Below are 25676 nucleotides of genomic sequence, written 5' to 3' on the forward strand. Positions count from 1 at the left end.
TCTGATGGATGTAGTGCCCAGTGTTTAAGCTGAAGGTTGTGGAAGTGTTCAGCCAGTAAAACATCAAAATCCCATTGGCAGTTTCCGAAGGTGAGAACGTCCTCATTATGGAACAGGTCAGAAAGGACCAGGCACCCTCCCTCCCTCCAAGCATCAAACGGGCCTGTCTCCAACGCCGGAGGGAACTATGGGTTAAAATCTATGGGGTATATAGGGATGGAAAAGAGGTCCACCCCTGGCCACGAGTCACCTCATCCCAGATCCTGAGTGGGGTTCGAGTGGGGGTACTTAAGTAAGAATTGCGGAGTCTATCTTTTTTTGGGCTGCCAAAGGACGTTCCATATTGTACTTCCCACTATAGTAGAGCCCAAAGTCTGGTAGAACCACGCCCCCTTCAGACCTTGACTTCCTCAGCACCTGGAAGGGTAGTCGAGCTCGCCCACCCTTCCAGATATACCTTAGGCTCATGGAGCACACACCCCGGTAAAAAGTTCTTCTCCAATTCTACAGGGAGCGCTTGAAACATGTACAGCAGTTTAGGCAGTATGGTCTTTTGCCTGCGTTTATCCTCCCCAGCCAGGAAATAAACAGCAGTTTCCACCTCTTCAGTTCCAGCTGTATCTGGCACCAATGGTTTTTGACACAAAACCCTACTTACTAATAATAGCAGACAGTTTTGCACCAAAAAGAATATCTCTTTGAAGCAGGCGTAAAAAGGAGAAACGTTTTTTTATTTCTCCTTTTTTTTACGACTTTGCATGTGTGCTGTACTGTATGTGGGAAAAGTTTTTAAGTTTATCTAGGCAAAGTATTTTCTACTAGAAGGGTACCTTTCCAGTACACAACCAATATTAGACATTACGCAGATACCTTTGCACTATGGTGGTATAGTCTAGGCAGCGTGTTTGTGCACTAACACAGAAGAGGAGACTAATGTACTGCTTTCTCACATTGGTTGGTTGCTGTGATGTTCTTGCGATACAAACGATAAAATCTGCCCTCAAGTAGTTAGGCTCGAGTGTCAACAAACATAGGTGCTTGCATTAAGCAGCACAACATTGTTGTGCTAAAAAACTGTGACTTTCCAATGCAAAACAAAGTATAGATAGGGATGGGGTTGGGGGGTTGGCGTAGATGTACAGATATAAAGGTCTTGAGGAGCGCCTGATGGAGCGAGATAGAAAACAAAATTTTGTTTAAACTCGCAGTCACATTTCCATAACATGAATAATAATATTAATGATTTGTGATATGTTATGCTAATACAACTTAGATTAAACTTTACACGTGGGGGGACTAACATGTGTGCTCATAAACGTGCATAAATGTTGCATCTTTTTGTTCGTGCAAAATAATAAAATAATTTATTGTTTTCGTTTTTGTCATTACTAATTGCTGCAAACTTAAAAGAAGCATGTGCTTGTTTTGCTTTTCCTTGTCTGTGTGATGTCATTTCTACTATTCTAGGTGCATATGGGTCTCTTGGAAAAACGGAGACTGGTAGATATAAACGCTGCTTTATTTGTTTGCAATGGCTAGGTAACATTTCGATTAATCGGGTGGGTTAATTAATTAGTAAACCATGGGGTGGATACAGAATCTACTTTATTTCTTACATTAATACTTTTCTTGTGTTTGTTTTATACTAGAAAACATAAGTTGCCTGCTTTTGGGCCTAGTCATTTGAACCGCAGAAAAAGAGCTGACATATAATTCTGCAGAAAGTCACGAGACGCCCATTCTGAATTAAAACGTTTATTGAAGCTGCATTCACAAAGCAAAAACTGATGAGCTGACATCATTCTGTCGGACATGGCCAAGGTCGAAAGTGAACATTTTGTCAGTCCTTAACTTGGCATCCGCGGAAGTTGTATTGAAAGTCTATGGACGCTGCGAGAATGACTTAATACATTTGTTGCAATCTCAGGAAGCTTCTGGCTTCACGTGGAAGAGACAATGGTCTTTATGAGACATGATTTAATGGAACTTTTTGAGAAACGGGTGACATGTCACTTGTCACTCTCAGCCAATGGGACGTCGAGGATTTCTGAAAATTTTCCTTTGCTAGTTTAGTTAGCGTAGAAAGGTATAAAAAGTCATACCCTTAGAGTTGGGCTGGCTGCTGCTTTCTGACTTTCCGATGAGGGTGATGTGCTGCTGGACTTTGCGTGGAGCACGTAAGAATCCTCAAAGAACTTTACTTTAACTTCTATCTATTTAGCTCAGTTAGGGAATTAGGTTTTAGAAATGCTAAACTTTATATATTTTCTTTAAAATTGTTTCATTTGCTTAAATAGTAATTTTCTCATATTTCATTATAATCATGCTTGCATTATTGCTAATAAATTTCATTCATAAAACTTTCAACTTATATACCATAAATTAGTAAATAAAATCTTACTTTTGACAAACAAGCTGGTCTTGGTTATTCAGAAGTGTAGGTTACTATTAGCTAGATCACGTCGCCTATGGTGGTCGTTTAAATGGTTGGGTTTTATTCTAATGACAATATTCTTTCTGCAAATGTATAAATATGTATATAGTTTGTAGATAATGTGTATATAGATTTATTCTGACCACCTGATTCAGTAGGCCCAAAATATATCAGGTTTATAAATGGGTCCATATTTAGTTTAGAATTTTGTTTATAGTTTATGAAGTTGGGTAGCGTTGTTTATGATATATTTTCTATAGCCCGCTGGATCAATTCTCTGGTAGCAGAAATTGATGGTTGCTAAGGAGTAACCAAGGTAATATGTTGGTTGCTAAGGGTTGCGTTATGGTATGGAAATAGGATCGATGTTTTAACACTTGTTGAGTTCGTTTTTCGTGCTATCTGTAAGCTATACCGGTATAGATTGTGTGGCGAGAAATTAGTCACACAAGCCATCTGTTCTGTTTGTAGTGATATCGCCGAGTATCACAAGAGGTATCGCCGAGTACCATAGTGTTGTCGCCGAGCAGCACATTTTTAGGGCTAGGTGTGAATCTTGTATAGTGAGGGTTTTCTAAGAAATTAGAGCAGCATGAGAATAGGGACAAAGCGCCTTCCATAAAACTCACTGTGATGAGAGTATTAGTTATATCCGAGCTTGAGTGAAGGGTAAAATTAACGTCGGTGCATGATTATCTATAAACAGGTTAGAGTCCTGTACGGGTACATGTTTCATATCTATAAACAGGTGAGAGTCCTGTACGGATAACGTCGTTATTTTGCTAACGGTGCATGATATCTATAAACAGGTGAGAGTCCTGTACGGATTTCATGTGTGTTTGAAATTAGGGAATTTTCCGTGTAAAAGTGCGAGTTTGAATTGTATTTTATGTTCAAGTGGAACTCTTAGAACTTTCACTTCGCGGTGGGTTCAGAGCAAAGCGAGTTCATAATTATACGTGTTAGAAGGGTGGGGTAAGGTTACTCTACTGACAATTGAATATTATCCTTAGTGTGAATAGCGCCGCCTATTCCGAAGTGTGGATACTTGAATGTATGTAAACTATCCTAAATAGTGAAACGAACAGATGTTGTCTTTATAGTCATTGTTAAGAATTAATTTACACTGAAAAGTGTCCTTAAAATGGCGCTGTGAAAAGATTTTGTGAAGGAGGGGTAAGCGCCAGGAGTGAGAAGCGAGAAACCGCAGCTGCTGTGTACGTCACAGAGCCGCGCTGGGATTGGGTGACCTACGTCACAAGCTGTATTCTGATTGGCTCTTAAGTCTCTGACGGCCTGTGAGCTGATTGGTCGTTCGAAAAAAAACTCTAAATTTATTGGTTGAGCAGAAAAGTGACGTAGCTCAACTGTCATTGGTTTGTTGGTGTGTTTCGCGCACGGATTGGTTGTTTTGCGGAACATCCCGGAAATATTTTACGAACGATTTTGTGAATTAAATTTAACTTTTAAAAATGAGTTATCATTTTAAACATGTTGAGAAAAAGACAACATTATTTCAGAAATTCAAAAATTTATTTTCACCTGACAAGAAAATCGAAACGCGAGGTGGTAAACTACTTCATAAGTATAAAACACCTGCAGCGTATATGGAAGGTGAATACGGATATCATACTGTCTTATGGTTCGACAGTTGGAAACGCTATACTAAAAACGACGGTGTTTTAGCTTGGCCTGATGATGGTTCATTTAATGTAAGAGTTTTAAGAAATTTACGAGAGAAAATGAATGCTCTTGTTCCAAAACCGAGACCAACTCAATTTGAAGCTTTAGTTGAGTGGGAAGACGAGATGTATCAGTTACAAAGAGAAGCTAGTGGAATTAAAAGACCTTCTAAAAATCCATCTTGGAAAAGAGAAACTCATGAAGATAGATTGCGAATGTGGAGACAGGGAAACATGAGTGAAGGATTGTATTTAATTCATGAAATGGTAATGGGTTCTCCTACAGGGAAATCTATGGAAAGTGAATCTGAGGATGCAGTTATGGAAGAAATATATACAACTACTAGAAAGAATCAGCCTAATCAGCCTTTGAGACCTCCTAGATCATGGTCTACTCCGGTGGTTTCTACTGAAACTTCACCGAGTGCACCTCCAATTAGTGAAGCTCCTAAACTTTATCCAAATAATTGTGAAATCACTGAAACTCCTAGAAGATCAGAATTCGAGAATGCTCGAAATGAAGGTAGACATTTTACAATGACTCCAAGAGCAAGGGAACCTCCAAAAGATTATGCAAGAGAGACAAGAAATGTTGAAGATGTTGATTATAATGAATATTTAAGATCTAAAGAAGAATTAATTAAAAGAATGACAAAAGGCATGGAAGCTGTCACAGTTCCAGTAACAATTGGTCCTGTTCAACCTGTATTTGATCAAAAGAATACAAACAAAAATGGATTAACTATTCCTTTAAATACAGAAATTCAAAAGGCTGCTGAAAAATTTTATTCAGATTTAACGGAATTAAACACTTCTAAATCAAGAATGCCTGATTTAACTTTTAATGAGGATTTATCTCCAAAAACACCAATGGGTGCTATGTCAGATATAGGGAGTCCTGAAATCAGGGTAACCACACCAAAACTTGATGTGGCCAAATTAAAAGCGAATATCGAAGAATTAATAATTGGAACAATTGGCCCAGATAGTTTAAATTACTATCGGGATGATGAACTACTATTCATTTGCAAAAGCATTCAGTGGAAAACGAAAAATAAATATGATCAATTAGAGGATCTAGCAGCAGAACTTGAAATCGATGTGAGTAAACAAAAGAATTTTGCAAAGCATTACAGATTAGACTTTTCAGAAAGTGACATTGAAAGTTTGAACTCAATGGGAAGAATAGTTCACATTAAAGATTTGATTGTCTATATCAAAAGGCTAGGAGAACTGAATAAATGGAGAGTAAAATGGACGAAAAAGAAGGAAGATGAAAGATTGGATAAATTGTCAAAACAATTTCCAATGAGAGAAGTTGCAGGTGGAGGATATGTTCATATCCCGTGGTCGAGACAGGACATTCTGTTATTTACAAATGACTTTCCAAAATTGAGGGAAAGACCAGTCGAGTGGTACAGGCAAGTTGATAGATTTATCAAAGTGTCAAAAGTTCTGTGGATTGATTTAGATGGATTTTTTGACATTGTAGTTCCATCTGATCTTTGGACAGAGTGTAAAATATCTATTAGTTGGCCAAAAGCAGAACCTGAACGAATCAAAGAAACAGGCGCTCCAAATCCACTTGTAATGGATTTCTATGAAAAAGTAATTGTTTGGATGAAAAACAAAATTCCACCCAAAGAAGTTGATTGGGTTAAAATAGAAAGAACAGAACAGGAAACAAAAGAATCAGTTCATTCTTTTTATGAAAGACTATTGTTAATCTTTAAACAATACAGTGGTTATGAAAAATTAGATGAAAAAGACATGAGTCATTTTGTCTATAGATTTGTTTATGGACTAAAACCTGAAATTGGAGAAATGATCAGAACTAGTATTGTCGGATGGCAATCACTATCTGTAGATGATATTCTAAGAAAAGCAAAATATTGTAGCGATGAAATAGAAGTAAAACAGAAGAAGCTGAAGGAGAAAGCCATGTGGGCTCAGGTAAAGGTGGCTGAGCAACAGATTGCCAGCATGGGAAATAAGAACACTAATTTTGTTCAAACTGGAAATACAAACCAGATACAAGGAAAGTTTAAAGGTAATAATTTCCCAAAGAAATTTAGCCCAAAGATAGAAGAGCTGAAACAAAGATTACCTTGTTTTAATTGTGGCGAAATTGGACATTGGAGGGACGAGTGTCCTCATCCTCCTAAAAACTTAAAGAATCCCTTATTGAATCCACAGATGCAGAATGGTGTTGACCTGCAGCAACAGCTACAGATGCAACAGGGGTTAAACGAATTTAATATTCAGCGACAGTTACAGCAACAGCAACAACAACAGGTGAATAATCGTCAAGACCAATTGCCACAACCACCTTTTCCGAATTGTGGGGGAGTTCAAAAATATAATCCAAACGTGGGATTTCAGGGAAGTGAACAGGTAATAAAACCACAAAAACAGCAAAAGCAGCAAAGGGTTCAAATGCAAAATGTTTCACAACAATTTTTATTAGCAGAAAGTCAAGACAGTGATTCTGATGATTATTGCTGACGGTGCCCGAGAGAGGAGGAAGAGTGTGTTGTTGGAGCCACTCTTGAGGTTGACCAGTCTGGTCCTTATGTAAACGGGAAAGTTAATGATGTAGACATCACTTTTCTAGTGGACACTGGTGCTACCCGTTCTACTGTTAGATCAGTGGAAATTGAAAACCTACCTCTCTCTGGGGATACCATCCAAGTTGTCGGAGTAAGTAATCAGCAAATTAAAACAGACTTAACTGATCCAGTACCAGTTGAAATTGGAAACTACAGAGACAAACACAGATTTGTGGTTTGTAATAGTAGTCCAGTAAATCTATTAGGCAGAGACATCCTATGTAAAATGAATTGCAGAATATATTGTTCTCCTGATGGAGTTGAGTTACAAACAATGGAGGAAGATGGTTTATACAGGATGACAATGATGATGATGGAAGCAGAAGAAACAAAATTGTTTCCTGCATTTGAAGAAAAGGATTTACCTGAAGAGCTAAAAGAAGCAGTGAAATCTGAAATATGGGATTTTACTGGGAATGAGATGGGTCTAATGAAAAACGTAGATCCTGTAAAAATTGCATTGAAACAGGGAATAGAATTTCCAAACACTCCACAATATAAAATGAAAACAGAAACAATTGAAGGTATTACACCTATAATTGAAAAATTAATCAAGCAAGGTGTATTAAAGGAAATGAAGAGTAGCTCTTGTAATTCACCAATTATGGGAGTTAAAAAGTCTAACGGAACATTTAGGATCGTACAAGATTTGAGAAAGGTTAATCAAATTGTCATTCCATGTTGTCCTGTGGTTCCAAATCCAGCAGTAATTCTATTTCAGATTCCACATGATGCTGAATGGTACACAGTCATTGACCTTTGCAATGCATTCTTTACTGTTCCCTTACATCCAGACAGTTATGAAATCTTCGCTTTCAGATTCCAAGGTAAGACCCTTGGATGGACAAGAATCCCTCAGGGCTATACAGAAAGTCCTTCAATCTTTAATGAATTGTTAAAAAGATCATTAGAAGATTTAGACTTACCAGGTAGGTCTACGTTGGTGCAGTATATTGATGATTTATTAATAGCTGCAAAGACAAGAGAAAATTGTGTAACAGACACAATAATTCTGTTAAATCGCCTTGCAGAAGAAGGACATAAAGTGTCCCCAGCAAAACTACAGTTTTGCAAACAAGAAGTAAAATATCTTGGTCACAGAATTGCAAAAGGAAAAAGACAAGTAACAATAGAGAGAATAAAAATGATTCAGGCAATGTTACCACCAAGAACACAAAGACAGGTCAGAATGTTCTTGGGAATGGTAGGTTACTGTCGACAATGGATAAGTGGATTTTCAGTAATTGCAAAACCACTACAAAGACTGACAAAGTCAGATGTAAAAGATCCAATTATTCTCAATGATGCTGAGATGGAATCTTTTGAGAACCTGAAAAAGAGCTTATGTCAAGCTCCTGCTTTAGGTATGCCAAATTATGAGAAAGATTTTGAACTGTATTGCAGTGAGAGAGAAGGATGTGCATTATCTGTGTTAATACAGAGACATGGAAATTTAAAGAAACCTCTTGCATACTTCTCTGCAGTTCTTGATCCAATTGCAAAAGCATTACCAGGTTGTTTGAAAGCAGTTGCAGCTACAAGTATCAGCCTCGAACAAAGTGAAGGAATCATTATGGGATTTCATGTAAAAGTTTTTGTGCCTCATTCAGTTGAAATATTACTGACAAGAGGTAAGACTCAACATTTAACAAGTAGCAGATTGACAAAGTATGAGAAAATCATACTGGGAGCAGATAATGTTTCGATTTCAAGATGTTTGAATCTGAATCCTTCTACATTACTGCCTGATTCTGAAATTGTTGATGACATTGAAACTGAACATGAATGTTTAGATGTCATGGAATTCTGCACTAAACCAAGAAAAGACATCAAAGACAGACCTTTGTCTGAATCGGATTTTGTCTACTTTGTAGATGGCTCATGCTTAAGATCCGAAGGAGGTGTCTTGAAAGCTTCATACTCAGTTTGTACAGTTGTAGATGTTGAAGAAGCATCATGTCTTGAAGGAGTTCGTTCAGCACAAGTGGCTGAATTGATTGCTTTAATTCGTGCATGTGAAATATCAAAGGATATAAGAGTTACCATCATTACTGATAGTCAGTATGGGTACGGAGTTGTACATGATTATGGACAACTCTGGTCACAGAGAGGATACATGACATCAACAGGATCACCAATTAAAAATGCAGTTTTCATTAGAAGATTAATTGAAGCAATACAATTGCCAAAAGAAATTGCCATTGTCAAATGTGCAGCGCACACTAGAGGAACTGATTATATTTCCAAGGGAAATGCCTTCGCAGACGAAACAGCAAAGTACTGCGCAAGGAAAAATTATTCATACAATCGGGAGAGGAGTAAAGAAACTGATTCAAATTCATTAATGCTAACAACTGTTGTAGAAACATGGCATGAGATTAGAGATTTACAAAACGAAGCAGAAGATGATGAAAAAGACCTATGGTTAAGATCAGATTGTAGACCACGTGAAGAAGATGGAGTGTGGGTTTACAAAGATGGCAGAGTAGTCTTACCAAATTGTTTGATTGCTGACATGGCCAGATTATATCATGGTCCTGCACATCTAGGAAGAGATTCTATGGTCAGACTTTTTAGAGAAACATGGTTCAATACCAAATTTAGAACCATTGCTGAATCTTTTTGTCAAAGGTGTTTGTCATGCCAACAAATGAATCCAAACAGAAAATCAGTGGTGGGGACAGGAATAATTGGTCGAGAGGGTGGTCCCTTTACCCGGTTACAAATGGATTTCATTGAAATGCCTTTACACAATTGTTTGAAATATGTGCTTGTAATTGTATGCTTATTCTCAAGATGGGTAGAGGCTTTCCCTACACGACATTGTGATTCAATTACAGTAGCAAAACTATTGCTCAGAGAAATCATCCCAAGGTACGGTTTTCCAGTCACTATTGAGAGTGATGGAGGAAGCCATTTTGATAACAAACTGATGAAGTTAATTTGTGAAGCTTTGAGCATTGAGCAGAAAATACACTGTGCATACAGACCAGAGGCATCAGGTGTAGTTGAACAAATAAATGGAACAATCAAAAACAGAATTGGAAAAATGTGTCTTGAGACAGGTATTAAGTGGACAGATGCTCTTCCACTTGTTTTGATGTCATTAAGAAGTACACCAGATAAAAAGACAGGTTTGAGTCCTCATGAAATTTTAATGGGAAGAGTTATGAGGCAAGCTTTTGTACCTGTAGGTAAACTGTTGAGCATAAATGACAGTGCAATTTTGGATTACTGTAAAAGGTTATCTGATATGGTAACTTCTGTGTCTAATCAGGTGGGAACTGAAGCTCAATCAAATGAAAAAGTTTTGACTCATGATCTGAGACCTGGCGATTGGGTCAGAACGAAAGTACATCGGAGAAGGAATTGTCTAGCTCCTAGATGGCAGAAACCTAGGCAGATAATCTTGATCACTACTAATGCTGTAAAGTGCAGAGGATTGAAACGTTGGATACATCCTAGTCATACTATTCCAGTACCAACTCCTGAGAGTTCTGATGTTGAAAGTGATACCACAGATGATTCTGATTCTGAAGCAGAAGACAGAACAGAAGGTGAAGTAATTCCAGATTCTGAAGATCGACAAGAAAGTCGACATCTGGAAACTGTACCAGTGAATGGAAATCTGACAAGAAAAGACTTAGAAATAATTGAAATAGATTCTGAAGGTGAAGAGAATCTGTTAAAAGGAAAGATAACTGAGGATTCGGTTGTCTCTTTTGAAGACAAAGAAGCTGAACAAAAAGAAGTTTCAGACCAGGAGAGTATCGAAAGGCAGAGAACAAACTCTGAAGTAAGGAACAAAAATCCGAAATCTGGGAAGTTAGAGGTAATTGAGGAAGAGGAGGAGAAGGAATTACCGAGTACCAGTGATGGAAGACAAAGTGAAGTTCCTGAAGGAGTGAAATTGCCGAATAGAGAAGTTCCTGAGTCAATTGAAATTTCAGACTACGAAACTGAAGAAAGTGACGTGGAAGGTGGAAGTGAAAACGGAAAGAAAAGGACTTGGAAGTCAGAATCAAATAATTCTGAACCAAAGAAGAAGTACGTGAGAAAAGCAGACTACTGGCCAGGTGGAAGATTGAGAGTCAGATTGATCAAAAAGCCAATAGAACAAGTAGAGGAAATAAGTAGTCAAAAGAGTCCAGGAAAAGAAGTTGGAGTTGGAAGAAAAATTGAAGTGATATCGAGAAAAGGGAAGAGAATAATAAGACCAAACCAGAAATACAAGTCTCCTGAGTGGACTTACTTAGTAATTCCACCTGTTATTGACATATATGATAGTAGTGAAGAAGAAAACGAAATCCAAGAAATTAGTGACAATGATTGAAGTACAGAATTATTAAATTGGCAAAAGGCTGAAGAAAATTTGTTAGATGACACAAGGTCGAAGAAAAACTGTTTAGTTGAAGAAAACTTATATATGACATAAGGTCGAAGAAATCTTGTTTAGGGTTATAAAAGAAAAATATATTTTAAAAGGGGGGTGTATATAAATTTTAAAATTTATTTTTATTTTTGAGGCTAAAACTAACCTAAAAATGCCTTATGTTAAGGAGAGCACTTCAAAGTGTTCTGTTTTTAAAAGATGCTGTAAGATGACTCTGGTATGTCTGCTCATTTTAGTTCTGCTCTGGTTGGTACTAGCTGTGATTATCCCTTTAGAAATGAATAGAGAATTACACAAAGTTAACATAACAAGCAAAGCTCTGGTTAGCCAAACTAAACATAGTACATCTGCAAAAGTTATTGATCATCAGCCTAACATTCATCAAGATAAATCAATAGGTGATTTTTCAAGTAATACATTCACAAAGCTATTGAGTGAATATGTAAAGGTAATGGATGCAAAAGACTGCTATGTCTGTGTTAAGTTACCTGCTTCTGTTTCTGAGGGAGTAACATATAATATGCTTCCTCTCACTTATGCTGTAACATGTAGTGTATTAACTAGTTTATTTTATCAAACTGGTCGTTTAGAATATTACTATTCAAATTATGATGAAATTTTTGCTAATGTTAAGATTGATAATGCTTTAAATAAGCATAAGAAAGCAAAACAAATGAGAGAATATTTCCTTGTTACTAACGAACTCACATATGAGTATGCTTACAAGAATAATCTAACATGTAAATTAAGTGCTGAAGGAAAGAAATTTTTGAATATGGTTGAGGAGAGAAGAGCAATTTATAAGAGAAATGAATTAGTCAAGCAGACTAAGTCAGCCTTCTGGCAAAAAGAGGATGAGAAATTAAATGGCAAAATGCTTGAAAATATTGCAATTCACATAGACAAACCAGTTAGTGGAAAGCTTTGCATTAGAAGAGATAATACACTTTTTGATAATTATTTTGTAGGTGCAAGTAACTGTGAAGATACTTATCAGATTATGGGAGGTTGGGGATTTAAAGGTGGAAAAGATCCTATCTTTCCTGGGATTTATTTTGTTTGTGGTGACAAAGCCTACTACAACCTTCCAGACCATTGGTATGGAACTTGTTATGTGGGAATTGTTTTTCCTAAAGTGTTTCATGTTGACAGAGATTCAGAAGGATTGTTTAAAATTCATAATTATGTAAATAGAGCTAAAAGAGAAACTTTTACCGAAGTTCTGGGAGATATTTTTCAAGCTGTAATACCTTTTGTTGGTATAACCCTAAATGCTGGGAGAATTAGAAAATTGTCCACTATAGTTGATAGATTATCAACTGACACAGCTGATGGGTTTCAATTAGTGAATGTTGAAGTTATTGCAATTAGATCTATGGTAATTCAAGACCGACTTGCTTTAGACATACTCCTAGCAAAAGAGGGAGGAGTCTGTGGCATTTTACATGTCCAACATTGCTGTACATATATACCTGATGAAAGTAAGAATATTGAAATGTATATTAAGAATATTACTCAAATGCATTCAGAGATAATTCCTTTAGAAGAAGAAGATTTTACAGGGAAACTTTCAAAAAGGTTTCAAGCAATTAAAAACTGGTTTCATAATATCGGAAGTTCAATTCTTGGCAAGATTCTGGCACCTTTGATTATAATAGTATTCATTTTTATTTTGACCAAATTAGGTTGTTTGTTACATAAAAGAAAGAAACAGTTGAAAGAAAAGAAAAGAATCTATAAACTCAGAAAAGAAGAAGAAAGGGAGATCGAATTACAGGAGTTACATAGAGAGCGTCATGTTAATTGCAAAGATTATGCAGAAACAGACTTTTAGGTTTACTGATACAAATGAATTTGAATCGATTTCTTAAAAATTTAATTTACCAAAATTTTGAGTGCTGGTGTGGTGATTTGTTAATCACCAGATGAGGGAGTTGATGGAGCGAGATAGAAAACAAAATTTTGTTTAAACTCGCAAAGTCACATTTCCATAACATGAATAATAATATTAATGATTTGTGATATGTTATGCTAATACAACTTAGATTAAACTTTACACGTGGGGGGACTAACATGTGTGCTCATAAACGTGCATAAATGTTGCATCTTTTTGTTCGTGCAAAATAATAAAATAATTTATTGTTTTCGTTTTTGTCATTACTAATTGCTGCAAACTTAAAAGAAGCATGTGCTTGTTTTGCTTTTCCTTGTCTGTGTGATGTCATTTCTACTATTCTAGGTGCATATGGGTCTCTTGGAAAAACGGAGACTGGTAGATATAAACGCTGCTTTATTTGTTTGCAATGGCTAGGTAACATTTCGATTAATCGGGTGGGTTAATTAATTAGTAAACCATGGGGTGGATACAGAATCTACTTTATTTCTTACATTAATACTTTTCTTGTGTTTGTTTTATACTAGAAAACATAAGTTGCCTGCTTTTGGGCCTAGTCATTTGAACCGCAGAAAAAGAGCTGACATATAATTCTGCAGAAAGTCACGAGACGCCCATTCTGAATTAAAACGTTTATTGAAGCTGCATTCACAAAGCAAAAACTGATGAGCTGACATCATTCTGTCGGACATGGCCAAGGTCGAAAGTGAACATTTGTCAGTCCTTAACTTGGCATCCGCGGAAGTTGTATTGAAAGTCTATGGACGCTGCGAGAATGACTTAATACATTTGTTGCAATCTCAGGAAGCTTCTGGCTTCACGTGGAAGAGACAATGGTCTTTATGAGACATGATTTAATGGAACTTTTTGAGAAACGGGTGACATGTCACTTGTCACTCTCAGCCAATGGGACGTCGAGGATTTCTGAAAATTTTCCTTTGCTAGTTTAGTTAGCGTAGAAAGGTATAAAAAGTCATACCCTTAGAGTTGGGCTGGCTGCTGCTTTCTGACTTTCCGATGAGGGTGATGTGCTGCTGGACTTTGCGTGGAGCACGTAAGAATCCTCAAAGAACTTTACTTTAACTTCTATCTATTTAGCTCAGTTAGGGAATTAGGTTTTAGAAATGCTAAACTTTATATATTTTCTTTAAAATTGTTTCATTTGCTTAAATAGTAATTTTCTCATATTTCATTATAATCATGCTTGCATTATTGCTAATAAATTTCATTCATAAAACTTTCAACTTATATACCATAAATTAGTAAATAAAATCTTACTTTTGACAAACAAGCTGGTCTTGGTTATTCAGAAGTGTAGGTTACTATTAGCTAGATCACGTCGCCTATGGTGGTCGTTTAAATGGTTGGGTTTTATTCTAATGACAATATTCTTTCTGCAAATGTATAAATATGTATATAGTTTGTAGATAATGTGTATATAGATTTATTCTGACCACCTGATTCAGTAGGCCCAAAATATATCAGGTTTATAAATGGGTCCATATTTAGTTTAGAATTTTGTTTATAGTTTATGAAGTTGGGTAGCGTTGTTTATGATATATTTTCTATAGCCCGCTGGATCACGCCTCAGAATATAAATGCAAACTGGGCATGAAAATCCATTAGGAAGGTTTGTAAATGTCCACGGTCATGACGTTATAAATGTTCAATCCCTACAACCCAGTTTCTCATCTTACTCCTACTTATGATGGTGAAAAATTCACCATACTTGTGTGAATTTTCTCCCGTAGTATTTATAATCTGTGCAATGGCTGTGGGGAGATCACGATTCTGTGTCTCAGGGTCAAACTTTACAGGTGGCATTGTTGCGCACTTAGGGTGTCGTGCACATGGCCTTCGATAAATCAAAAATGTTAATGCTGAATTCAAGACGTCATTCTAGAAAATGAATGAAATTGAAGGGTTTGAAGACAGAAATGGATAATGACTGGGTTCCTAGGGGATAGGTTTAGCTTTGTTGGGTTGGGTAAATGATGAACTGCTTTTAACAATATACTTTGTTTTCCTAGCGTGGTGAGGAAGGAGATCTAAACTCTGTTAAACTCTATCCCGGAAATGGAACATTTGACCTCATGTACTATCCTTACTACGGGAAACTCACTCACGTAAGTACTGCTGCTGCTTCGCTTTTCCTGTCAGGGGGGGTTTGCGTGATCGAGTCATCGCCCGTCGATGCAAAAACGTAATCAGATTTCTTAAACCCTTTTCCAAGAAGGGGGAAAAGCATATTAATGCGTGTCACTAGGAGTCGGATGAGATTCACAAAAGCAAGACAACTGCGAGCAATCCAATTGGGTACAATTATTTAGAAAATTAATTCCAAAACGATATTTCACCGATATGAAATGGTACAAAGCGCATAAAAAGTGTCTATAGAAATGAAATACCATAATGAATGAGGGGACAGTGTTTTAACTGGATTGCGATCAGCTATTTCTTGGCAGTGAAATATATATATTTCAGGCAAGTTAGCATTTGTACAATTATGCGGAATAATGTTCGTTTGTCAGTAGAGGGCAGTGTTGTACTGGATTCTTTCCTCTTCCCAAAGGATCTGCAATATTGCGGCTTATATTTACGGCCTCCACACCACAGTTCTCTTACTGTGCATGACAAACAAAATATCTACAGTCGTATCTACTGGTAGGAAAGGCATAGGTAACGCACAGATAAAACAGAGGGATCTTTCTTTTTTCTACTAAATGCTACTAATTGAGTTTTTCCTTGAAACAAACATTGGTAAGCCTGCTTCTTAAAACACACTACTGCCTGTAAGTGCGGTGGAGCAGACCCTAACTACGGCTCGTGCCGCGCTGACACAGAGGCACCTACATTGCGTCACTATCTGGACTGGACCACCAGCAAGTACGAATTCCCCGTATTAACCCTTTATTTTTTTATTTATTTAATGCGTTTTTATATAGCGCGGACTTAACCCGAAGGTGTCAGAGCGCTTAACAATAGGAACAGTAGTGAAACATGACGAAAAATTACAAGTGAGCATGTTACAAAAGCAAACGTTACGTTACATGAGGCAATAGTGACAATTGTGCATGTTATGTTATAGTGAATCTGTAGCGCGCACTGTTACTCTTGAGTGTCCTGTGCATGTATCGAGCTAACAAAATACAAGAGGTAGCAAACGATACGTTACAAGAGGGAACAAGCATTTGCAATGCAATAGGTCTCGCATTATGAAAGTTTGAGCTATTGGTATTGTAAATGACAAATATTTTATTTATGTGTTGGTTTTGAAACTAGCGATATTAATAGCTTTGTCATTTACAATGCCAATAGTTTTAACTTTTGCAAACGTGACACCTATAGCATTTGCAATGCAATATGTGTTGTATTTACATGACTTAGATGTATTAATATTACAAATAGCCCGGACAAAGGGCGGGCCGTCTGAGGCCGTCCGAGGTCGGACTAGGTTGGGTTGGGCCAGGAACTCTGATTTTATACACATTCAGCTGTAGTACTTTGTTTATTTTGGATATCATTATCCAGCGTATCCATCATAACTGTTGTGCCTTGTGAGAAATTACCTTGCCTTGAGTGCCTTGAGTAATTTGCCTATTTGAATTATGCCTGCGAAAAAGCAAATTATTCCTAATAATACTATTGATAACTATCTCGTACAAGTTGTGGCAAGAATTAACAGTGACAGGAGGTCCTCATTGGGACTAGATTCACCTAACCAATCTCCCTTTGTTGATATATTGTCAGAGGATCCCTTTGCGCAACTACAAAACAGCAGTTTAACTGGTGAAATACATGATTCTCTTCATGATACTATCATCATCCAGCCTAGTGGTATTGTCGCTGGCATTGAAGATACTAGTGTTAATGAAGCTGTGATAGAGATATCCACTAGTAAAGAGTCCCCAATCCCCTTTGCAGCACCTGTCCTAGCCCCGAGGACTACAGCGGACAACCCTAAGGCTATGTGCAAACGGGAGGGTTTAAGGTCAGCAAAGAATAAAGTTGTAACCTCACCAAGGAAATTAATAGAGGATGAGGAGGACGATTTGACTAGCGAGGCCTACGTTACTCTTTCAAATGCTCAATTTAATTAATTATTGATCATGATGGATACAAACATCAAAGGTATAGTTAAACCTCTGGTCAGTAAAATAGACAAGCTAACCTCTGAGGTTAGTCGATTAGAAGGTCTATTAGAAAAAACTATGGGGGAGGTAGGCAAACTCCCGGAAGTTGTTCTATCTAGGATAGAGCCAATTTTGAGCAAATCAGCCATGGCAGAAAAAAGTGGATCTATCCCTAATCCTGCACTAAATCCTCCAATAGCAGCTCAGATTAACTTCCCAGGTGGTTCTTCGGGTGCTACGATACCAGCTCCCATCGCTGCTGATTCTAACGCTGGGAAAGGGACTTTTGAGCTTGTAGTTGAAGCATCCCCATTGGTTCTTGTCCTTGCCAATGTTCCTCCCTTGGCTCAAGGAGAACATGAATCAACATCCTCCTTAATAAATAAATCTTTATCATGGCTGACCAACAACATGGTAATTTCTCCCTGGGGGAAGCAGCAACTCTCGGAAGAGCTTGTAAACGCGAGAAGGGTTCAGTGGATTGGGGATAGGGTCAAAAAGTTTAAGGGGGAGTGTGCTGTCCTTCACTTTTCAGACCCTGGGGTTTTGCCAAATATCTTGCCCAACATCTTACCCCACAGCGAAGAGCAACCTCAATTGTTCCACTGACTTTGGATTTTTTCTACCCTAGGAAGGGAAGTGGACCAAATTCAAGTATTTTAAGAACAAAATGGAATGTTGTGACTAAGAGGGGGAGGAAGGACGTTGGCTCTACAGAGTGGGGATTGGGGTTGGAAAATAGATTTTCTGCTTTTTCAAACTTGGATGCTTGTGATTGACAACCATTTAACTGCAACTCTATGCCGCAAATTGCCTGTGATGTAAGCACTACTGGTGAGACCAGTTATTTAACTGAAGATCGAACTAAGGGGTCCACCTTAGAGGCTCCTGTTGGACCATTTAATGAGTATGTTAATTCCAACGTTATTGTTGACAAGTTGTCGAATGAGATTGTTTCAAGCCCCAGTTCTGTCATGGGAACTAATACGGGGAATCTTTTGTCTTGGAATGTGGCTGGGTTATGTGCAAAGATGGATTGTGCAGACTGGTTTGGATTTATAAATAAGTACGATCTTTGTATCTTCCAAGAGACTTGGGCCTGTGACCCTGTTTTTGCCTTGGGGTACTTACATTTTCATGTTCCTGCCACCAAGGGCCCTAAAGGGCGTCCGATGGGGGGCCTTACCATATGGGTTAGGCAGTCTTTAAAGATTGTAGTAAAATGTGTAGAGCTTGACCAAAAAGATATTCAGTTTATTAGACTCACTAGTGATTTACCCATCTCTATTGACATTTATAATATCTATGCTAGAGGTGGAAATATAGGTAAATCGGAGGTTCTCCTGAGCCTGTTTAATCTCTTAGAGACACATTCGGCAGGGAAAAATATAATTGCAGGCGATTTAAATCGCACGTTTGAACCTCTTATCACTGGTGAGGCCTCACTAGGGGAAGAGGAAGATAAGCTATGGGATATTCCCACATTAGATACTTCTCCGGTAACTCGTTGGACGGTGGATATATTGGGACTAAATGCGATGTGCCTGGAACATGGGCTTAGAGCCTTGAATGGTCGAACCAAGTCAGATCGGGTTCCAGCCATGACTTTTAATAATGGACGAAACAAAAGCCGCATTGATTATGTCATCTGTAGCATATCTATGTGGTCATTTGTTAGTGACATGGTGGTAACAGTAAGGCCTGAAAGCGACCATGACCCTTTATGCGTCTCTCACAATTGGTGGCTGTCTGAAGCCATTGTATCGATCCCCCATGACCAACTCTTGCCTCCGTTGATTGTACCAACTAATGATATGCGTAGGCTAAGGTGGTCAGGCGTCAGGACAGACCAGCAGGTCCTAGAAAACATAGGAGCAGCGACTGACAAGGCTATTGCGGCCCTGGAGTGCGTTGCTGGGACCCCTCTGGGTCATGACGATATTACCAAAGCACGCGTGACTCTCTTCAACGAAATTAAAAGTTATTTTTTAAAACCTGTAAATAAAAAGAGGGTATGTCACTATAGAGGTGCAAAGTGGTATAATCACGATTGTAAGGTGGCAAGATCCAACCTAGGAGTTGCTATTAAGAATAATAACTTGGCTGAGACTCGATCTGCTAGGAAGCATTATAAAAATTGTATTGCTAAGGCGAAAAGAGAATGGGACGAAGCCCACTGGCAGAAGTTGCAATGTGCAAGCGATCGCAAACACTCTAGACTATTTTGGCACATTGTCAAATGGGGTCATGAAAGGCCTGCAGAAGCTAGTAATAACAATGTCCCTCATGATGCATGGGTTAAATTTTTCAGCGAACAATATTCTACAAGGGATCAGTTCGTAAATAGTATTTGCCCTACTTATTTGTTTGCAGATGACAACATCTTTGCTCAGAGTGAAGTTCTGTCTGCCCTAAAATCCGTACACAGTGGCCAAGCTCCAGGCAATGATGGGGTACCTGCGGATGTTTTTTTAGATGACACCGGCAGGTGGAGCAAATACATTTGCTTACTATTAAACCATATTGCCAAGGGTGCTGAAATCCCGGTATCATGGCGGGGTGCGGTAATCATCCCTGTATATAAAAAGGGAGACCGTGCCCAACCTTGTAATTACCGCCCAATCAGCTTAATTGACACTGTTCAAAAAGTTGTGGGGCGAGTGATCATTAACAATTTGCTTGACTGGGCGGAGGACCATAACATTTTATCCCCTTTTCAGGCTGGGTTCCGCAGAGCAACCAGCACTGTGGATCAGGTCTTCCGTTTTCAATTAATCCAGTGGAGGACTGTGGTACTAGGTGGAGGTAGTCTTTATGCGGCATTCGTTGACCTGAGGGCTGCATTCGACCTGGTGCCACGGGCAAAACTGTGGGATGTGCTGGCAGCTCTGGGGGTCCCAGGGACCCTGTTGACTTTGATCATGAGACTGCACGAAGGCACTTACGCTAAAATCCAATGGGGTGGCTATGGTAATGACACTGTCGAATTTCCTGTTGAGCGCGGGGTTCGACAAGGATGCTCAATGGCACCAACATTGTTTACCCTTTTTATTAATGGCATTGTTCCCCGAATGCAATCACAGGCTGTGGATGCTCCCTCTCTCGCAGCTGTAAAAGTTCCTATTTTAATGTTTGCCGACGACACTTTAATTTTATCTAAATCCCCAAGTGGTCTGCAAAAAGCACTGGCAATTTTTGATAAGTTTTGTGGTGACCACGGTCTGGAGGTGAACGCTTCTAAAACAAAACTCATGGTTTTTAATCCTCATAAACATTTTAAATCCAAAATAACCATGAGTGGGCGCTACCTTGAAGTAGTAAATTCCTTTACTTACCTTGGGATTCATATTTCTAATGATAATAGATAGAACCAACATTTAAATATTGCAGTATTAAGACATAAGCAATTAGCTGGCACCATCATTAAGGAACATAGGAAATCGTTGACCAAACCGATCAAACCACCCCTGATCATATATGAGGCAAAGGCAATAGGGTCAGCATTGTATGGGGCTGAGTTATGGGGGCAAGAAAACCTGCAGGAGCTTCAAACATCGGAGAATAATTTCCTAAGGAAACTTACTGGCACCCCACAGAGCAGTCCGCTTTTGCCTCTGAGATACGAGCTTGGCAGGAGAGAAATCTCGGATATGGGCAAACTACGACCGATATTATATTGGCGTAGGATTTGGACTACACCTGAGCTCTCACATTATGCAGAGGGGTTTGCTGATGTTATTAAAGCGGACCGATTTAACAAAATTAGATGGTTCAAATCACTAAAACTAGCATTATGTGAATTGGGACTAAATGCATTATGGTCCGATCCAGCTGGATCAGCATTCCCCTCTAAGTCAACCCTAAAAAATTTATTTTGGGAATGGGTGGAAAATAGGAGTTTGCTCAGCATTAATAACGGGTCCATGACTACCACTTTCCTTGAGGTTAAACTGTTCCCTATGTATGAATTGTATTGGGATTATTTATCGAAACCCATGGATAGGAAACTGTTTTTCCAGTTAAGGGCTGGTTCTCTTCCTCTCCGCAACTTAACATCAAAGTGGAGAGACGGAGGACCAGCTACTTGCCCAGTATGTGGGGAAGGAAACGAAACGCTTGGTCATTTCTTGTTCGCCTGCCATGTATATACTGCCCCAAGACGTGTTTGGTTGGCACCTATGTGCAGAAACCTGGGCACTAAAAGCAGTATGGTAGCTTTGCGTATTGTTAAATCTACCTCCTTGACCTGGATTATAATTGCGACTGCAAAATACTTGGGGTGGGCGTGGGTAATTAGGCAGAGATTGCTAGTAGGGTAACTACTCTCTGCCTAGTTGATCAGAGATTGCTAGTTTATCTATTCTCTGTATCGTCCCATGTTATGTGTCTCTCGGATGAAAATTTTTACTGTTTTTTAGCATTGATATTAGAACTGGTTTTAAATCTAATTCTTACTATATGAACTTTACAGCTGTGATTATCTGAACTCTGTTGAAATATAATTGATTCTTTTTACTGTGATATGTGCTTATGTCATACTTGACTTCCGTAATTTAATTGTTTTTTATATTATGTGTTTGTATGTCTGCTTTTATGAGTAACACTCGAATAAAGCACTTTTGAAATTTGAAATAATTAATACTTAAATAAAAGTTATTGTAATTTATAATGGCAATAGCTTAAACTTTTGTAAATAACTTTTGGGAAGATTATGTTCAGTGTATTTTATTGTGATGAAAATCCAAGAACAGAAGTGAAATATTAACATCTTTTTGTGACATTTGTAATAAAGCTTGAAACATTGAGAGAACATATTAGAACCAGCTGTTGTTGAATGATTGCACAGAGTGATGCTGTGGCGTTCAGTGGTGCTGAGTGATGCTGTGGCGTTCAGTGGTGCTGAGTGATGCTGTGGCCTTCAGTGGTGCTGAGTGATGCTGTGGCCTTCAGTGGTGCTGAGTGATGCTGTGGCATTGAGTGGTGCTGAGTGATGCTGTGGCATTCAGTGGTGCTGTGGCATTCAGTGGTGCTGAGTGATGCTGTGGTGTTGAGTGATGCTGTGGCGTTGAGTGATACTGTGGCATTGAGTGATGCTGTGGCATTGAGTGATGCGGTGGTATTGAGTGATGCTGTGATGTTGAGTGATGCTGTGACGTTGAGTGATGATGTGACGTTGAGTGATGCTGTGGCGTTGAGTGATGCTGTGGTGTTGAGGGATGCTGTGCGTTGAGTGGTGCTGTGGTGTTGAGTGGTGCTGTGGTGTTGAGTGGTGGTGGGGCGTTGAGTGGTGTTGTGGCATTGAGGGGTGCTGTGGCATTCTGTGGCACTGAGTGATTCTGTGGTGCTGAATGATGCTGTTGTGCTGAGTGATGCTGTGGCGTTGAGTGATGCTGTGGCATTGAATGGTGCTGTGGCGTTGAGTGGTGTTGTGGTGTTGAGTGGTGCTGTGGCGTTGAGTGGTGCTGTGGCGTTGAGTGGTGCTGTGGCGTTGAGTGGTGCTGTGGCGTTGAGTGGTGCTGTGGTGTTGAGTGATGCTGTGGCGTTGAGTGACGCTTTGGCGTTGAGTTGTGTTGTGGCATTGAGGGGGGCTGAGTGATTCTGTGGTGCTGAGTGATGCTGTGGCGTTGAGTGGTGCTGTGGCGTTGAGTGGTGCTGTGGCGTTGAGTGGTGCTGTGGTGTTGAGTGGTGCTGTGGTGTTGAGTGGTGCTGTGGTGTTGAGTGGTGCTGTGGTGTTGCGTGGTGCTGTGGCGTTGATTGGTGCTCTGGCGTTGAGTGATGCTGTGGCGTTGAGTGGTGTTGTGGCATTGAGGGGTGCTGTGGCATTCTGTGGCACTGAGTGATTCTGTGGTGCTGAATGATGCTTTTGTGCTGAGTGATGCTGTGGCGTTGAGTGATGCTGTGGCGTTGAATGGTGCTGTGGCATTGAGTGGTGCTGTGGTGTTGAGTGGTGCTGTGGTGTTGAGTGGTGCTGTGGTGTTGAGTGGTGCTGTGGCGTTGAGTGGTGCTGTGGCGTTGAGTGGTGCTGTGGTGTTGAGTGATGCTGTGGCGTTGAGTGACGCTGTGGCATTGAGTTGTGTTGTGGCATTAAGGGGGGCTGAGTGATTCTGTGGTGCTGAGTGATGCTTTGGCGTTGAGTGGTGCTGTGGTGTTGAGTGGTGTTGTGGTGTTGAGTGGTGCTGGGGCGTTGAGTGGTGCTGTGGCGTTGAGTGGTGCTGTGGCGTTGAGTGGTGCTGTGGCGTTGAGTGGTGCTGTGGCGTTGAGTGGTGCTGTGGTGTTGAGTGATGCTGTGGCATTGAGTGACGCTGTGGCATTGAGTGACGCTGTGGCGTTGAGTGGTGCTGTGGCGTTGAGTGGTGCTGTGGCGTTGAGTGGTGCTGTGGCGTTGAGTGGTGCTGTGGCGTTGAGTGGTGCTGTGGCGTTGAGTGGTGCTGTGGTGTTGAGTGATGCTGTGGCGTTGAGTGATTCTGTGGTGCTGAATGATGCTGTTGTGCTGAGTGATGCTGTGGCATTGAGTGATGCTGTGGCATTGAATGGTGCTGTGGCGTTGAGTGGTGTTGTGGTGTTGAGTGGTGCTGTGGCGTTGAGTGGTGCTGTGGCGTTGAGTGGTGCTGTGGCGTTGAGTGGTGCTGTGGCGTTGAGTGGTGCTGTGGCGTTGAGTGGTGCTGTGGTGTTGAGTGATGCTGTGGCTTTGAGTGACGCTGTGGCGTTGAGTTGTGTTGTGGCATTGAGGGGGGCTGAGTGATTCTGTGGTGCTGAGTGATGCTGTGGCGTTGAGTGGTGCTGTGGCGTTGAGTGGTGCTGTGGCGTTGAGTGGTGCTGTGGTGTTGAGTGGTGCTGTGGTGTTGAGTGGTGCTGTGGTGTTGCGTGGTGCTGTGGCGTTGATTGGTTCACTGGCGTTGAGTGATGCTGTGGCGTTGAGTGGTGTTGTGGCATTGAGGGGTGCTGTGGCATTCTGTGGCACTGAGTGATTCTGTGGTGCTGAATGATGCTTTTGTGCTGAGTGATGCTGTGGCGTTGAGTGATGCTGTGGCGTTGAATGGTGCTGTGGCATTGAGTGGTGCTGTGGTGTTGAGTGGTGCTGTGGTGTTGAGTGGTGCTGTGGTGTTGAGTGGTGCTGTGGTATTGAGTGGTGTTGTGGTGTTGAGTGGTGCTGTGGTGTTGAGTGGTGCTGTGGCGTTGAGTGGTGCTGTGGCGTTGAGTGATGCTGTGGCGTTGAGTGATGCTGTGGCGTTGAGTGATGCTGTGGCATTGAGTGATGCTGTGGCGTTCAGTGACGCTGTGGCGTTGAGTTGTGTTGTGGCATTGAGGGGTGCTGAGTGATTCTGTGGTGCTGAGTGATGCTGTGGCGTTGAGTGGTGCTGTGGCGTTGAGTGGTGCTGTGGCGTTGAGTGGTGCTGTGGCGTTGAGTGGTGCTGTGGCATTGAGTGGTTGAGTGGTGCTGTGGTATTGAGTGGTGCTGTGGTGTTGCGTGGTGCTGTGGTGTTGCGTGGTGCTGTGGCGTTAATTGGTGCTGTGGCCTTGAGTGATCTTGTGGCGTTGAGATCGAGCCAACAGGGGAAAAGGAGTTCAGGAGGTTATTATGAGAAGTTAACCAACAGCTCTTACACCCAGACCTTCAAGTCATCTTTGATCTGTAAGGCGATTAGACATTAGTGTGTTTATTCCAGTATGGCTGCGTTTTTTTTCAGTGTGTTTGTTAGCATGTGAACCCTTCGGTGTTGTCCGTGGGTGGGGGTGGTTGGAGATGGTTGATAAGAAAGTAAAGCGGTGTTCACATCATCTAAAAATGTGGCCACTCATATTAGCGTGTGTCTGTGCAGCTCAGTGCCGCACGGAAAACGCTCGAGGGGGTAAAATACCGACAGCAGAGAGCTGTTAAGTGAAACAAGTCTTCACGGCTCAATGCTGTTTGGGAGGTGGGAGGGGTAGTGATAGGGCTGAAAGCGCATTGCTTTGAGGTCGTGGGGAGGCAGTAGTAAACGAGTGGGAGGGAAGCGCTGGCGAAGCGTCGCACTTCAAGAGCCTGGGGGGGGGGGGGGCAGCGAACGAGTGGAGCGCATTCCAATGAAGTCTGGTGCGATGGATGTGACGTGATCTTTTGTGACTCCAGCTGGATGCATTTGAGCACCTTATTAGCGTCCCTGATGTTTTATCCCTAATTTTAAAAAGCTGTTAAAAGTGGTATTGTCTAAAAAGAATATGTGTAAACTGTGTTGAATGTGGCGTGAGCACTTGTGACTTTATTTGGAGCATTGTGTGCTAATAACGGAGCTGTGTAGTAGGGTAGGGTACAAATTTGTTCGCAATATTTAGAAATAAGTCAAAAGTGATCATTTAAATATATGTAACGTTTCTGCACGAAAATATCACCTGCTGGAAGTGGCATAAGCCCCTGGGACTTCCTCTGGAGCTCTTTGTGGCAATTTCCCTAGGGCCCTCGAAGGAAGGGTTTGCGCCGATGCATGGAGTTATTGCTATGGAAGCAAATTAGCATTTTGGTTTTGGAGCACTCCCTGCATGTTTATTCAAAT

The 25676-nt window shown here is 40.3% G+C and overlaps 1 protein-coding gene across 1 annotated transcript in view; it reads left to right on the forward strand.

Moving 5' to 3' along the window:
* The window catches only part of ATP1B4 (ATPase Na+/K+ transporting family member beta 4), a 214260-nt gene that overhangs the window by 168064 nt on the left and 20520 nt on the right, over positions 1-25676 (forward strand). The window contains exon 8 of the mRNA XM_078688731.1: positions 15043-15138. Coding sequence (XP_078544857.1) covers positions 15043-15138 — 96 coding nt within the window. The remainder of the gene's footprint in view (positions 1-15042; positions 15139-25676) is intronic.

Source organism: Lissotriton helveticus, chromosome 4_1 (assembly GCF_964261635.1).
Source record: "Lissotriton helveticus chromosome 4_1, aLisHel1.1, whole genome shotgun sequence".
NCBI classification, from domain to species: domain Eukaryota; kingdom Metazoa; phylum Chordata; class Amphibia; order Caudata; family Salamandridae; genus Lissotriton; species Lissotriton helveticus.